The sequence below is a fragment of the Melanotaenia boesemani genome, chromosome 17 (assembly GCF_017639745.1).
Source record: "Melanotaenia boesemani isolate fMelBoe1 chromosome 17, fMelBoe1.pri, whole genome shotgun sequence".
NCBI lineage: Eukaryota > Metazoa > Chordata > Actinopteri > Atheriniformes > Melanotaeniidae > Melanotaenia > Melanotaenia boesemani.
In genome coordinates this window covers 15107017-15123145 of record NC_055698.1, presented here as the reverse complement: position 1 = coordinate 15123145, position 16129 = coordinate 15107017, and the positions used below count along the sequence as shown (strand labels likewise).

Sequence of the window (16129 nt, the reverse complement as noted above, 5' to 3'; positions counted from 1 at the left end):
CTGTTTTGGATCATGTGAATCTCAGACTAGTTTGGGATGTTTTAGGTTTTGGTTCCATTTATTCCTCCTCTGTAGAAGAAGCTGGGAGTTCAGCCTTCTTAAGTCTCCTCATGATGTGCAGATGTTTGAGGTTTTTCAACTGCACAGTGATCATGGCGGGAGTCTATGGTGATTCACAGGAACCTAAAATGGTTCACTTACTCCACTTAAGCTCCCCTAATAAAGACAAGAGCATGTCTCTCTTTTGCACACACACACACACAACAGTGCAGTGAATCCACAAAAGCAAGCTGAAGTACAGAACGTATCTACAGAGGAACTTGCTGTATCACTAGACACCAGAAAAATAAATGCACCCTAGTTTAATAAGAATGAGCAGCTTTGAATGGCTTGAACTTCAATAGTCAGACTGTGCAGTGCAAATCCAAAGACTCTTTTAGTCTCAGGGAGATTCAGATCTGTGTAGAGCTCCACCTGAATACTGAGCTGAACATAAATGAATCAAATAGATAGGATTGGAACGCTGTTGTCATAAATCACATGGGGCACAGGAGGAAGAGCAGTCTTCTGGCGACTGGAAGGCTGGTGGTTCGATCCAGGCTTCACCACATCTCATGTCAAAGTGTCCTTGGGCAAGATACTAAACCCCAAATAGCCTCCGAGGTGTTCACTGGTGTATGGATGTATGTGGCTGATGGATAAAAAGCTGTGGATGGGTGAATGTGGCTTGTAGTGTAAAAGAGCTCTGAGTGACCAAAAAACTAGAAAAGTGCTATACAAGTACATTTACCCTTTACATTGGGTATATATAGTAATTGTCATATAGCTGCAAAAATGATGAAGTAACAGTTATGAGCTGATTTAATCATTTTATAAATCAAAAAGCTAAATATGGGAATCAAAAATCACCTCCACTAGAAAGGTAGTTGAGATATTGTGTAATGGGAAGCAAAAAACTGTTCCAGTTGAGCAAAATTAGACAGAAAATGAACCTACTCAGTCCCACTTTCCACCATCTGAGTGAGCAGGGAGATGCCGTCTAGGTTGATGAACTCCTGTGCAAAGGTGATGTCCCGAGAAGCATTGGCCAGGTCCTTCAGTGCTTCCAGCTTGGCATCCATGCTCGAAGACTGGATTCGTTCATGAAGCTGGATGGCAGTCTGGTACTGGAGGGGCAGGGTGATGATGAAAAGATGGAAACATTAATCACTTAAAACATTATTGCAGACACAAAAAGTGTTGTCTTATGTACTAAAAAAGACTTACAGGAGAGGTGGTTAAGCGCAGGATTGCACCGTTCTTGATGTCATTGCGATTCTGTGGAGAATATCCAAGACACAAACAGATTAACAGTCAAAGTCTGTTTTTTGTTATCATACATACTGCTGTTTGCTGTTAGAAACGGATAACTGAACCTTTTCTGTAATGTAGAAATTTGTCGCGTCAGCAATCTGCAGAGCAAAGTTTTCATGGTTCCCCAAAGACCACCTACAAGGCATCAAATGGAGAGAAACACTTTGTATAATTGGTATTAAAGGGCAGAGCATCTTAGATTAATCTAATATTATTCAAGAATGGCGAGAGAAAAAGGGTTTTTCCAAGAGGCCTTTGGAGAATTACTTTCAAATGCAAAAACATACATTTGTGCAGACTTACCCTTCACACACTTCTTTGATGATGGCTGAGAGAGGCTTTTTCTGTGGATGAGAAGCAAAACTACATTTAGTCCTTAGTCTGGACTTAAGCTCCTAAAACAACATACAAATTCAGTAGGCTGTAATTATTTTATATAGCAGGACTGGTACAATGAGAGGCTGTTCTTCAGGAGTCTGTATTTATCCTACTGCTCATGTGGAAATGCTGACCATGTCCTACATTCATTATCTATGTATGGGAAACTGCTTGCAGGGCAGCGAGAAAAAGTACTTTAACTCAAGTTTTTGTAATATCTACTTAAGAAAAGTACTATCTAGAGTAAAACAGATGTATTGATTTATATCAGGGGACATCTGCCAGAAGATGTGAAGGAATCGAAAGACTAGATTTAGCATTAAATGAGAACGTGCAACAGTTCACATGCCACACATTGGCTGGTAGTCAAATACAACTGAAACTCATTATTTCTGGTCTAACTTATTTGGGCGCTTTAGACCACATCATCAAAATCCTGTATTATGAAAATAATATGATTTGACAATGGGTTATCTTGGCTTCAGCTTAAAAACTTAACATATGCATGGGAATCTTTTCCTTTAACCAGATATTTCTTTATTTGTGTCAAGAACTGTGTCTAAGTCATTTATATTTTAGCAAGTTTTATTATCTTCTATCACAGCAATGAGAGGTCAAATGAAAACCAAAAAAGTTGAATGCTGTTTTTCTCTCTTTATATCCTGATTTTCTATACGCTACAAGACTGGTTATTATTGCATTAAGCACTCAATATGGCTGAGCATTTCCACGTTTATACTGCACACTGACAGCATCAGAAACATACAGGCAGAGTTTTATACACAATAACTTTAAGAAGCAAAATGCTCGGTGTATCCAACATCAGTAACACTTGACTGGTTACTTGAGAACACAGCCAAGCAAGAGCCAATCACTGTGATTTTATGTTCACTTCAGATCAAGGGACTGCTTCCAGATTTCAGCATAAACTGTCTCCGTCTTCCAAAATGTTTTTTTCAGTTGAATACTTTTCCTCTTCTTAGTGAGCAGTGAGTCACTGTTTCTATTTGTATATGTGTATTAGTAACATTTCACTGAGTTGCCATTCAAAAGCAACATGGCTGCAGTGCCACAATGTCCTCCTGTGTGTGTACCCACAGACTGATCAAGTTCACCTAATCGCTCATCCAAAAACTGAGTGACTGACCATAAACAGCAGCATATCTTTGAAGAGAAGAAAAAAAACTTGCCAAATAAACCAGTCTAAGTGTTATGGCTAAATTAAAGGCATACACAAATTACTCTCATGGAAAAAAATAACTGAACTGTACTGAAAATATGTGATTTGGAAAAGTCTCATAATGAGATTAACATGAACAGAGAGAGAGAGAGAGAGAGAGAGAGAGAGAGAGAGAGAGAGAGAGACGCAGTGATGACGATCTACATACAGGACAAAGTAATGGCAGGATGGTGGGTATGTATAACGAGGAGAGAAACTGAAGAAAAAGGTGGGTTGTTATGTGACGACAGGGAGACGACAAATTAAACAATAGTATGTGTGTGAGCAATGACAGCTGGTATTGACAAGTATGATTACCTGCTATCATTGTAAGACACTGGAATAAATTTTATACAACAACCTGTGTGTGTTGTTTCCTGGAGATTTATATTATATATATATATACAGAGTATATGCTGTATAAGAAAGAAAAATGTCATGTGAATTACAGAAATTTCTCTGATGAAAATATTTTCCTCTATATAATTATTTGACAAATAAGACAAATTAAAAATCTATGTATTTTTTAAACCAGTGCATTAATATTGTATGTTACAATGTAGTTTATGAATTGCTAAAACATGTATCTTCTCATTTTTTTTAAATGTCTAAATGATTAGATTCTTCATTACTAGTCCCCCTTCATGCTTCTGTTTCCTCAGAAATCAAAATACAATTTTTTTTTTTTTTTTACAATTTTCTATAAGTTAAAATCCCCACATTTCCCTTTTCTACCTACACTTAATCTCCCTTATTATTGCCTTCACTTCACACAAGTCATTACCTCCTCTCCCTAACTGTCATCCCTGGTAAATAACTACAGCTTTTCACAACAACAACTTGAGTGTTCACCAGATGCAAAGGTGAAGACCAGGGCTCCATTATGCAACATAACAGCATATTTTATAGTAAATGAAATTTAAAGCAACACTACTTAACTTTCCGACCTTAAAATCAGTGCTTCTGACTCGTTTTGATGGCACACTGGCATTCATTATGTACATTCCAGGAGTCGTCACTGCCCTGCAAGCTGGGGGAGCCCAGTGCCTCACGTGGCAGCTGTGTTTTGCTTTACGTTGCTGTGTCACAAGCCAGTAAATGAATATCAACACAATGGCCGTTTTAAACACGCACCATGTCTGATTCATCACAGAAACTCCAGAGGACATTATCAGAGGAAGCAAGTAAAAGTAGGAGAGGGGGTGACAGAGCAAGAGATAAGTCAAGTCAGCAGAAAGGATGCAAGACAGATGCCGAGCTAGCTTCATTAGGGGGCGCCAAAGTGCACAATCTGCATGTTCAGTAGTGTCACTTTAAAGTCATGCTACACCATCTCCTATCTGACACAGCTTTCCAACTGCAATGATAAGCCAAATTGTCTTCACCATCACCACAGATATTTTAAATTATTTTTTCATATAAAGATGCTACTGGCCCACCTTACATCCCAAATATACAGTTCTGTAGGACCAAAGGATTAATTCTGTTTACTTTTATAAAATAATGTAGATTCCATCTTCTCTGAATCAAATTCTTTTCTGTCTGCAAGCAGTTCTCTCATTCCACCCGAAAACCAACAAACTAATCTCCTCTGTCCTTCTGTCGCATTTATGACTTAACAACGGCAATAAAACCGCTCATACAATTGTTGGCACTTGTATTGACTTCCCAGCATTCCTCCACAAATGCTGGACTTTTGAGCCCATGAGGCACTGGAGAGATTTGGATTTATGCAGACACAGCCTGAAGCAGACATACCTCAAGCACACACTGCAGAGAAGTAAACACAGAGACAAAAACATACAGATGATGCCCCGATCCCATGGATATGAGTACAAACATGCAAAGCTGTTACACACAAGTGCATGCTCATGAACGGTGGCATGTTACCTAACAAACAAGACTGCACATATAATTCCCATGAGACAAGTTGAACCCATGTTAAAAACACACACAAATTCATGCAAACCAATGCACTCGCTCTTCCTCCGGGTCTCAAGACAGCAGCAGAAGCCCACTCCCCATCGCATGACTCAGACAGCCATATGTTACTGCAGGGTCTATTGTACAAAGGTGATACAGAGGAAGGAGGGAATGGAGGGGGTTGGAGGAGGATGAGAGAAGAAGAGGCACAGCGCAAGTTTCACAGTCAACACAACAAAAGGAGGAGGCGGAGTAAGCAAGGGGAATGAATGAGAGTGAAAGCAAAAAAGGACGAGGAGGAGGAGACAACGGGTAGGTGAAACAAGAGGAAGATGACAGATAAGAGAAATGGAGAAAAGCGGAGGTGGTGTATGAAGTGTAAAGGTGGCTTAAAGAAGTAAAGTCACATGACAGAACAAACTATAGGCAAATTGAATTTTAGAAATGAAGCGTGCCAAGGGGGTTATTAAATACAAAAACGCCACATCCTTGAATCTCACTCAAGTGCTTAAAGCAAGTCATGGCACAACCAGAAGTGTGTGTATGCCGTAATTCAGCGCTTCATTCAGTGGGTTATCCACAGGGAAAGGGCAATCATGGCTGCAGTTGCCTCAGTGACTCATAGCTTGTAAAGTCATTAGCCCATCCGTGAGTCACAAACACAGAGAAAAGGCCATTTTACACGCTGTATGTGTAATCAAACCCCCCTCCAACAAGATAGTCATTGTTTGGACAAATTATTTTATTTGCATGCAGTCTGATGTTTGTTACACACTGAGCATCTGCTGACAATAAATATGGATATGAGCTGTGTACAGTGAACCCTCAAAGCCATTACTCATTTATAGAAATATATATATAAAAAAAGAAAGAGGAAAAAAAACAATAATGTAAATCAGCCAACTTAGTAAAGGTGCAAATTCCCCCATTGAATCTTATTTAAAAAAAATATATGTATGTGTGTGTGTGTGTGTGTGTGTGTAGTTTGATAGCATGATTTATTAATCTGGTGTAGCCCAATTTTTTTGCAGCCTATATCCTATAACGTTTAGATTAGAAAATTAAATTTATAGCAAAAACTCAATGACAGATAAAGCCCATGGTGTGTTTATTGCTTTATGAGTGTGAGTGTGTTATGAGTCTATGGCTGAATTAGACCTGTAGTATAAAACAAAAGACTAGAAAGGTGCAAAACACATACAGTGTATTTACCATTTAGAGACAACTGATGGGAGAGTGCTTGTATGTGGTTTTATATGCCCTTTAACTAGGTTGTTATGACTCTAACTGTTGCAGGTAAATTAGACCCTGTTCAGAATGAATATAAATTACTATCAGTTAATAAATCACATTTGATTTGACAAAAGTCAGAGTCAAGTTAAATGATGGAAAGCTTTTGCATTGAATTAAACATGTATTTGCTATCAAAACAGACATTTTCTATATGGATAGTTTTTATTCTGCATCAGTCATGACCTAAAAGGCAGTTTGATTTAAATGACAAAACTGAACATGAAGAACACATCTTTATCACTTGGCCTAATCACTGAGCTCTCTGGTCAAAGTGTGGCTATGTATTTGTAGCTGTGATAGTTGATTTATCTTAATTAGTCTTTCATTAAGGGCACTTCCGTTGCACAAACTAGATTAAATGTTGAAAACAATGCCAAAGCTGCATCATACACTGATCACATCCATCCAGCAGCAATATTTATACAACAACAGATTACTGTGCAATACTGTGTTTAGGGGAAATAACTCTCACCGGGAGACAAAACGTTCCCTTTTTATTTGACAGATCTGTAGTCTGTCTTAGTAGATTTAAAGGACAGCTATGTATACTCATAATATGCCTTGTTGCTCAGGTTCCTACCTGGTCTATCTCCATGAGTTTGGGGAATGCCCCCGGCCACTCGATGGCCACCTTGAGGATGTCTGCAGGCGGCGGCATGGCTGCCGGTGGGGGGGTTGGGGGGCTGTCTGGTGTGAGATTTGCTTCCTCACACCTCTTTTTACACTACTGGAGATGGCTCATCCAAACCTGCAGAACAAGAGAGAAAAGAAAAACAGACAGAAAATAGCGCACATTAGTCAAATCTAGGACTAGATTTTTCAGATGGGGGTTTGAGGATATGGTTTATGACTGATGAGAGAAAGTTGACAAGCACAGTGATGAAAAATACATAAGACATAGGTACAAAGCACGAGGGTGGGGGGACAGCTCATACATAACTGATAAACTCACATCCTGTAGAAGCTGAAAAACAAAGTAATCGTGTGCAAAAAGCACCAAAGTAAACCCCTTACATCATCAAAAGCAAAATAATCTGAGTTCAGTGTCATCAGTGCTGGCAGATAAACTCCAGAGACAGTTACATTACAATAACCAAAGTGCCTTTTTTATTATTATTATCTATCGTTAACACCATTTAATTTTTTTGTTGTTTTAAGTATGCATAGAACATTAGGTCATCTCAGTTTTGGAGCTTTCACAAATGTATTTCAAAACTACTATATATTCATCTGCTGATCTAAAGAGTCACAGAAGGAAAGCGAATTTCTAAAACTTTCTTGAACGGATTCCCTGTGTTCCATCGGGCCTGACCTGGGTGCAGACATTTATATATAAAACAATAATAAATAAATAAAATAAAACAGCTTCTTTCTCAGACTAAAGCAGAGCTCCATTTCTGATCATTTGCAGTTCCAACAGTTTGAGATCGAAGGCATGAGCTGCACTTTAGTCCCATCATTCAAGAGTTAAAAAAAGATGCAGTGTCTTCCTCAGCCCAGTTTCCTAAACTTAAAATGGGATTTATACTCCAGTTTGACACAAAATATAAATTTGCTCATCATGGGAAGCAACCTTTAAAAATGTGTAATGCTTTCTTTGATTATAGATGAACTTCAAGTCTTGATAAATTAATCAAGTGACATGAAATCATAAATCAGCCTAATTTACTAAGTTTGATAGTCATTTAGAAATAGGGTGCATGTTATTAAATCCCCCTTCATACAGAAATTGTGTAATAATTCAGATTAGAGGACACCATCATTATGGCGGCTTCATTGCTTTTAATGGAAAAAAGCGAAGTCCTGCAACAAAAATCTAGACAACACGAAGCACTTTTAAGCATATTTATATAATCATCTCACTGGCATCATTTGAGGTGTCAGCCCTTTATGTTTCTTTACTTCTCTAACACCATTCACCCAAATGCTGAAATATTCTACCTTAAAACAAAATAATTCCCTTAAACCCCCCTTTCCCAAAAAAAAGAAAAAAACTGTATTCATTCAGTTTTTTTTTTTTTTTTTTGTTTGTTGTTTCTTTTTTTCGTATGGTAAAAATAGTCTGTAAATGTCCACATAAAAAAACATCAATTAATAACTGTGTAAATTATCCCACAATAAATTTTAAGGGACTTTCAGGATGCTGATCTGCTGTGATTAAAACCTTTTTTAATAGCGTCTGCATTATCTGATAAAACAGCCATTAAGACAAGATAAAGTCGATCGTTCGATGAGCTGTAGTTTGGACTACATTTGTATGTCTGCAATGCAAAAGCCTAGTTTTTAAACTAAAAAAATGGGGTGTTTTCTAGATAAAGGGGGGAAAAAAAGGTACAAAAGGAGCCTGGAAAGTCACTAAATCTCAAGACAGTCTCGCTGAGTTGGCAACAGCGTGTGCTGCTGGAGCATGTGCTTTTAAATAGTAAGCACCTGTTTGGTATCAGAGGTGTGATGTGCAACACGACAACCTCAGTGGGGTTTGTTCCACCATGTCGGCTCTCCCTTTTAGACAAATATCACTTCATCCCTGCGACTAGCTCTGCTGCTGGCTTAAGAGAGCAACAACAATGCGCTTCCACACAGAACAAAGTGCAACATTCCCACTTTGAACAGCCCATGTGAAACAGGGTCTTGTATGCCTACCAAAAAACACTGCTGCCATGATTTTTATGTTAACAGGCCCTCTTAGTAGGTTGGTAGTTTGTAATGTTTTAATGCATGATCAACACATTGTTTCAAACTTTTAAAAGTGTATATATATATATATATCAATGTTGGCACTAGCCCCCCACCCCCAAAAAAATCCAATCCTGTCTGCTAAGCTCTTCTTGAGGAACGTTGACTTTGGGGTAAAGGACAGAAAAGCGTTATTAGTTATCTGTATGCAAAAACATCACATCATTGTCTGGATTCACAAGCAACACAGTATAGCATAAAAACAGCATTTCTGACAGAGCAGCAGGCAGGTCAGACTGACCTGAAAACCTTATGGATTTCTTAGATAAGCTAGTTACAGTTCCCATGGTGGACAAACAGTCAAATCACAGCAGCTCTGAAAAATACAGTAGGACCTGAGTAAAACCACTTCTTAGTGCTTGCAGGGGGTCTAATGAAACCCACCAGTGCAAGCTCTTATCGAGTGGAAAATGTTGCATAGATATATGGCCCAAACCAACTGGAGAAACCATCAATAATTTAGCTTCTGGGCCCATCTTGTAAGCTTGGTTTTTCTTAGTTCCTGGTGGAGAACTTTGTTTACATATTTCATATTAATTCATAATGCATAACAACTAGCCCGAACAAATCCCTGGGAGAACACTATTGAGAGGAATATTGAAATAGTGATTTATACATCATGTCTGTGTGACTAAATGCAGAATGAGTGACAAAATGTAGGCGCACACATCACACAAACACAAACACACATGAAACACTGACCAAAACTGTTTTCTGTCTGCAGTCTGGGTCCTACTGCAGAAAATATACAGTACTGTTTGATTGTGTTCCAATTTAAAGATAATATATGTAACAAAACTGGCCTGGAGTAGTGTGTGAGTCACCCCATAATAATCCACACAGCTCTTATTCAAGAGGCCGTTACCATGGCAGCTGCTGCATCAATAGCTTGAGATGCAGATGCATTTTCTTTCTAAGCTGAGTGGCATACTCAAGTCACATTTGTCACAACCCCACAAAAATTAGTCATTCAACCCTTCTGCTTTGAATTTTGCCGCTGAAATATGAATGAGTGAGCACATTGAAGAGCAGATTGGTTTCATAATATATGTTAAACACTTCCTGACACTCTGCCTTGAGTGATGTTCAGTTCATACAGGGTTACATTATCCAGTTGCCCTTCCTTCTATCAGAATATACAGTTAAAATATTACTTCTAATCAATGGCAAGATTGTCTGTCAACTGAATACTAACATCTGGATTAAAACAACCATACTTTGTACACACATTGCTGAGAAAGTCAAGTTTTCGCTGAGAAAACACGTCAGCATCTTCTTTATTTCCAAAAAACAAAACAAAACAAAACAAACAAAAAAAAAAACTCATCACCATACATACGCACAGAATGTGTGATTCACTCATTTGTCTTCTACAGACAAAAACATGTTAGTCATCTCTGCACAGACCATCATCCTTCTCAACACAGACTGAAGACAGTTGATGAAAGCTATGCATGCCACCAGTCTTGAAACAGTCTGCACTCATTTTAAGCTCTGCTTATAGCAACATGGATCCAAGCATTTCAGTGTTGGTCTAATGTTTGGTTCACCACCTTTGGCCACATTAAAATGACTGAATTGCAAATTATTTCTGTGCAGGAATTAATTGTTTGTAGAGGATGAATACAACTGAGTAGATTGTCTACTGATTTGTGGTCTTAAGTACAATGTCTCCATACGCCAATGATAAGATTTTCAAAATCAGGCTGAATTGTCTCTGCTATATTATATATATATGGCACAATAGTATAAAATATTACTCTCAGATACTCTAGTTCTTGTGCTTAGCTATGAAATTTTTGCAGATCATAGTGAAGACTGAGAGCATGGAGCAGCGTTCTCTTCCTTTAGATTTTAGCAGTGGCTACAAGTAAACAGCTTCACAAATCCTTTGTCTTGATTCAACATAATACAGTTTGAAATATGCGCATTAAAGTTTGGCCTTTGGGTCTCATTTCCTTCCTTTTATTGTCTTTAAAGACTTGTAGATGCAAAAATGTTTGCAACTAGCTTTGCAACTAAAATAGTTATGCAATGTATATAAAGAAGCAACTACCCTCATGTTAAAAAAAACCCAAACATTTTGCCATTGTCCTGACATGAATCACATGCACGGATCTTTCCTCCTGCATTTTGTTGTATATCTAGGAACGAGGGTTTGTGTAGGATTTCTTTTTCTTTACTAATGGCAGTTATGCTGATAAAGTCACAGGAATAAAATGTACCATTATCAACACACAGTTCAGTGACATAACTGTTTTCACAACATATAGTAAAGCTGAAGGAAGCCTGTGTAAGCTCTGCAACCATGGCATGATATTTCACTGTCAAAGCTAATAAAATGCAAAAAAAAAACAAAAAAACAGGAAATTGTGTGCACCTTACTCTGAATCTCATAACTTTATTTCTCAATACACCATGGTGTGGGTGATAAAAAATTTTTTAAAAAAAGTTGCCAAGTACCAGACCTGTTGTTAATATAGCTTCCACTTGGAGGACAGCAGGATGTGCAGTGGTGACATACAACTGGACGATTGCTTCCTTGTGGACACACTGAGCAAACACCACCACAACTCTCATATTTACACTGTTTTCTTCCTGATTGGTCTATCCACTTTAAGATTTCAGAGTAAGACTGATGCATGTTAGATACACATCAATCTAAGTAGGAATCCTATCCATAATGTAGTCATTAACTTATAATAATCAGCTGTGATGCTGATAGTTGGCCATTATACTACATAGTGCTCTTGGCTAACACCGGAGCATTTATGGCTCCTATTAATTATTTTAGACCATAAAAGATCAGAAAAGAGGGAAAAAGTCTCAAAATATCAGAAATTTTCTTTCATTCCAATGTCTTCTTGCTTTAATTGTACTAACTTGGCAAGTGTTGAGAACAAATTTACAGTTGTAAAAAAATAAAAATGAAAGTTAATGTATTGGGATAACACGTTTGTTTATATCAGCTAATTTTGGACATGTGAATCTGCATTTAGACTAATGAGAAGTAACAAAACTGCAATGATAAACAAAGCTGTGGTGATACATTTAAACCAAAATTTCAACTCAAGTTTGCTCAAGATGACAACATTTCAGACGTTGTAAAAAAAAAAAAACAAAAACATTTATAATGTGATGTTTGTAGGTGGAAACATAAATTTCTCTTTCTGACAGGCTCCAATATATACATTGTGTGTTTTTATATCTCTGTGTCTATATTCCCGACATCTTGTCATCATCTGCCGAGAACTTTAATGACTCAAAGATAGATGGCCGTGAGGTTTATTGATTGAAAATACACACATGTGCACTCACACCAGGACACACAGCTATCTCTTTTCAGACAGCATCTCTCAAAAACAGGCTTCCATGTAATTGAGAGACACAGAGGTTCAACACACCAACACATCATGAGCAGGGCTACAAGTGGTCCAGCACTCATCAAATCAACATGTTTTATTCCTTTCCTGGAGTCGACATGAACCACTCATGGAAACAACTTCTTCACAATAGGATCTTCAAACCAGAATTTTCTCTTCTGTGCGTGTGTGTGCATTTTTATTAGATATATTCTCATATCTAGAGAAAACATTGGGGTATGTGTGTCAATTCCCATTTTGTCACTTTGACATCTCATCAAAGCCACTTTACTGTAAATGCAACCGTGTTATTGAGCTAGCTGCTGTCACAGCTCATCATGTCAGAAGATCTGATGCAACCTGGTTTAGGTGAGTGAGTGCAACTTAATTTTTTGCTCTGCCTAAAGGTTAAACAGGCTCCAAATGCAAGGCACTCCTTTTGTTTATATTTGCAAAAGAATCCGCTGTCAATTTTTTTAGGGTTTGCAGTCCTTTATTCCTGTATTCTCTCAGCCACATCTGACATCTTGTGCTTCCATCAACCGCCTGTATATTCCAAGCCAACTAATGTTCTGTTATGCAGAATTCAACCAAAAAGATAATAAGTCTGGCACCAGCAAAACCCATGACCCCCCCTCCCTACACACTCTTATGTGGGATATAATCAAGCCACTGTTCTAGCGACAATTATGAGCCATATGCATTAACATATGCCAAAACTATCTAACCACTAACCTAAGTGGGCTGTGATCCAGAGAGGTACTGTGAATGACGAGTGTATGTTTGCAATCAGTTTATTCTTAAATACCCGCCCACCTGCGGTAACCAGAGAGACAAGCTCCTGAGTTAGTGCGACCATAATTCCTCAGGATTGAAAAGGAAAAAGCAAACAAGGAAAAAAAAAAACTAAATCTCACTTTGCCCTCAGAGATGACTGAGTTTAAAATTAAAGAATGAAACCATCAATAAAGTGTAGAGAAGGGGTATGAGGAGAGGAGGCAAAGAGAAGCCTTTTGATTTGTTGGGCAGGGCTAGGTTTCACCTCAATAATTCATGATGTGTAATGTGAGGTTCATATCAGCGGTAATGTGAGAAGTAAGGGAAAGTAAACGAGGAAAAGGAGATGAAGTGTTCAAGTGAACACAAGAAGGAGAAGCGATAAGGAGGTATTAAGAAGTACAAAATTACAAGGAGGTGGACATAGACATGATAAAGTAAATGAAAAATGGTAAGGGGATCTATCACAAAGAATCAGATCCAATGACAGAAGAATAAAGGAAGAAGTCATAAAAATGGCAAAATATGTGATAAAACAGATTTAGGACTTAATTTAAAGCATCTGGGGAAAAAAATTAAGACGTTCTCTGAAACAAGAAGGCAAATGGTGCTCTAATGTCCTTCATATGATACAGAATACATTACTGCAGCCTTTCGTTGACTCAGTGATGAGGAGAGAAAGAATAAAAAAGTGTGATGCCTGCCAACTCTTGCAGAAGCCTTTTAGTAGGAGCCTTAATGGTGTAAGAGAACATGAGGCAGCAGTTTTTACAATGACACTGTGACCAACCAGCAGTCTGCGCCAACGAGGAACAGAAGAGCTTTAGTTAACACATCTATTGAAGTGAAGCACATTGGTTTGACACGTAGCGCAATATGCTTTGGAAATAAAATTGCCTCTGCAGTTACAATATTTGCAACAATATCAGTAATTAAACCATAGATAGGCGTAATTGTGTTGTTACTTAACATAACAGACACTAGACATTTTCTTTGAATAAACACCAAATGCCTGCAAATGATCACTTACAAAATAGTAAAATAACACCATCTCAAAACCAGACATTGTAAATGCATGACTCTCTGTAAAAACCACAAAGATAAAAGAGATATCTTTTACAGTTTTGCCCCTTTTCATTACTTATTTAACAAATTATTTGCAATCTTTCAAAATAGAAAACATATTTTCCTTCGAATAGAACTCACAATTCTTTCAAAAGTTTATAAGTTTAAAAGATACACAATGTTAGCACATTAGAGTTAAAACAGCTGGCTGTGGAAGCACAAGGGTTCATTTCTTGCAGCTTATGAGCAAAGATTTTTGATCTTAAGGGCTACTTCCAACTGCTGTTCATTTGATGGTTTTCATACATTAAAAGACTTTTTATTGCTCACAGGTTTGGTTTCCCATATCCAACAATGGGATTCATTCATTTGGGACTATTTCAGATTAACAAGGTTACAAAGCCATATCGAATGTTGTTGAAAACTGGGTTTATTATGTGCATCAGGGTTTATTTTTATAAGGTGGATGGATTAGTGTGAACAACTGTCCATGCAAACATCTGTATCTTAGGATGTGACTGTGTTAGCTTGTGTGCTGGATAGATTTCAAAAGAAGCCCTTCTAGTGCTTCATCTGATGCCTCTACAAAGGGCTAGACTATAGCTGCAGGGGCCAGTGTATGCAGGTGTGCCTGGGTGTGTGTATTTATCTGAGAGCTGAAACAAAAGACCACCGACATTGTGCAGAGGACTAAGAGTTATTGTCGCTCTGAGCCTTGCACCTTCAAACACCTACGCACATACACAGGATGATTATGTTACACCTTTCATGTGTGCATATCAGAAACACACACCCCATTAAGCTTTAGTTTTCCAACCTTGTCAGATTCCTTTTAGTTCTGCCAAATAAATATAAGCAGCATCACCCCTAATGTAAAATTAAACATATTTAACTGATAAAGAGGATGCTGCTACATGTTTTTTTTTTCAGATAATTGAACAATCAATGACTATTTACATTTGCTGTACAACCGCTGACAGAAAACTTGTCTCTTTTACCCAAGAGGTTCTTAAGTCACAACCCATTTCACAGGGTGAAAAAAAAAAATTATCATAGCGTTTACTAAAAGAAAGAATTTAAAAGCTGTTAGGGTTAGTCCTTCCCTCTAGACATGCCAAGCTCACAGGAAAAAAACATTGACTAAGACATAATGCTGGCAGAAAAAGGAAGGAAACTAAAGGAAAAAGGGGAAAGGCTGGGGTCACGCTTTATTAATATGGCTTCAGAACTTAACCAAAAGAGGAAGTGCCTTGCTTCAAGAAACAGAACCGTTCTGACTATACCAACAAGACACAATGCAAAGAATCAGGCAAAAATGGCTACATCACACAAACAAAAAAACAATATCATTCTATCAATTAAATCTGAAAAAAGTTTAGAGGTTGGACTGACAAGGATCACAGCATTCTGGTAACTCTTAACCAGCCCATGAGCCTCTCTGCGGGTCAAAGTGTGTCACAAACCCGCCCTCGTTCACAACCTAACAGCAGCCAGGATATCCTGTCAAATGTCAGTACCAGCAGCTTGTAACAGCTCTCACCACCAGCAGTCAGCCGACCTCAAGTGTAAGCCTGCTGAGGTAACAAGTCAACTTTTGCACTCATACTGAGCGAGTATACAACCTAATCTACTGTGTGCATGTTATTTACATAAATAGAAAAAAAACCCCATGGAGCCCATGGAGCTGTGGTGTATTGCTGAACAAGGTACTAGAAAAGCCTAAATAGGAGACTCTATGCAGAACAACCAAGCAAATTGAGGTAAACAAGTGAGTCAGAAACAATTAAGAGGTACTTGGATGAAGTTCTGCAGAGCCAGATAATGAAAACACTGGAACATTTAGAGATGAGAACATGGGAAAAAAAGGAGACACTTGCCAGAAACAATAACAACACAAAGCCAAATTAGGCTCACAAGCATACATCTCATCAATAAAGTATTTTTGTAGGAATTCTAGTAATACCAAGCAATAACTTTCCAAAAAATGTGCTCTTCTTTCCAGCTGGTCTAACATTATAAACTA

At 38.0% G+C, this 16129-nt stretch overlaps 1 protein-coding gene across 5 annotated transcripts in view; it reads right to left on the bottom strand.

Annotated features, from left to right (window-relative positions):
- The window catches only part of elmo1 (engulfment and cell motility 1 (ced-12 homolog, C. elegans)), an 89647-nt gene that overhangs the window by 51213 nt on the left and 22305 nt on the right, over positions 1 to 16129 (bottom strand). For all 5 annotated transcript variants that reach the window (XM_042012482.1, XM_042012484.1, XM_042012486.1 and 2 more), the window contains exons 2-6: positions 6747 to 6914; positions 1657 to 1697; positions 1416 to 1488; positions 1267 to 1317; positions 997 to 1166 (exon numbers count right to left, since the gene is read on the bottom strand). In XM_042012482.1, the coding sequence (XP_041868416.1) occupies positions 997 to 1166; positions 1267 to 1317; positions 1416 to 1488; positions 1657 to 1697; positions 6747 to 6824 (413 nt within the window). In that variant the 5' untranslated portion in view covers positions 6825 to 6914. The remainder of the gene's footprint in view (positions 1 to 996; positions 1167 to 1266; positions 1318 to 1415; positions 1489 to 1656; positions 1698 to 6746; positions 6915 to 16129) is intronic.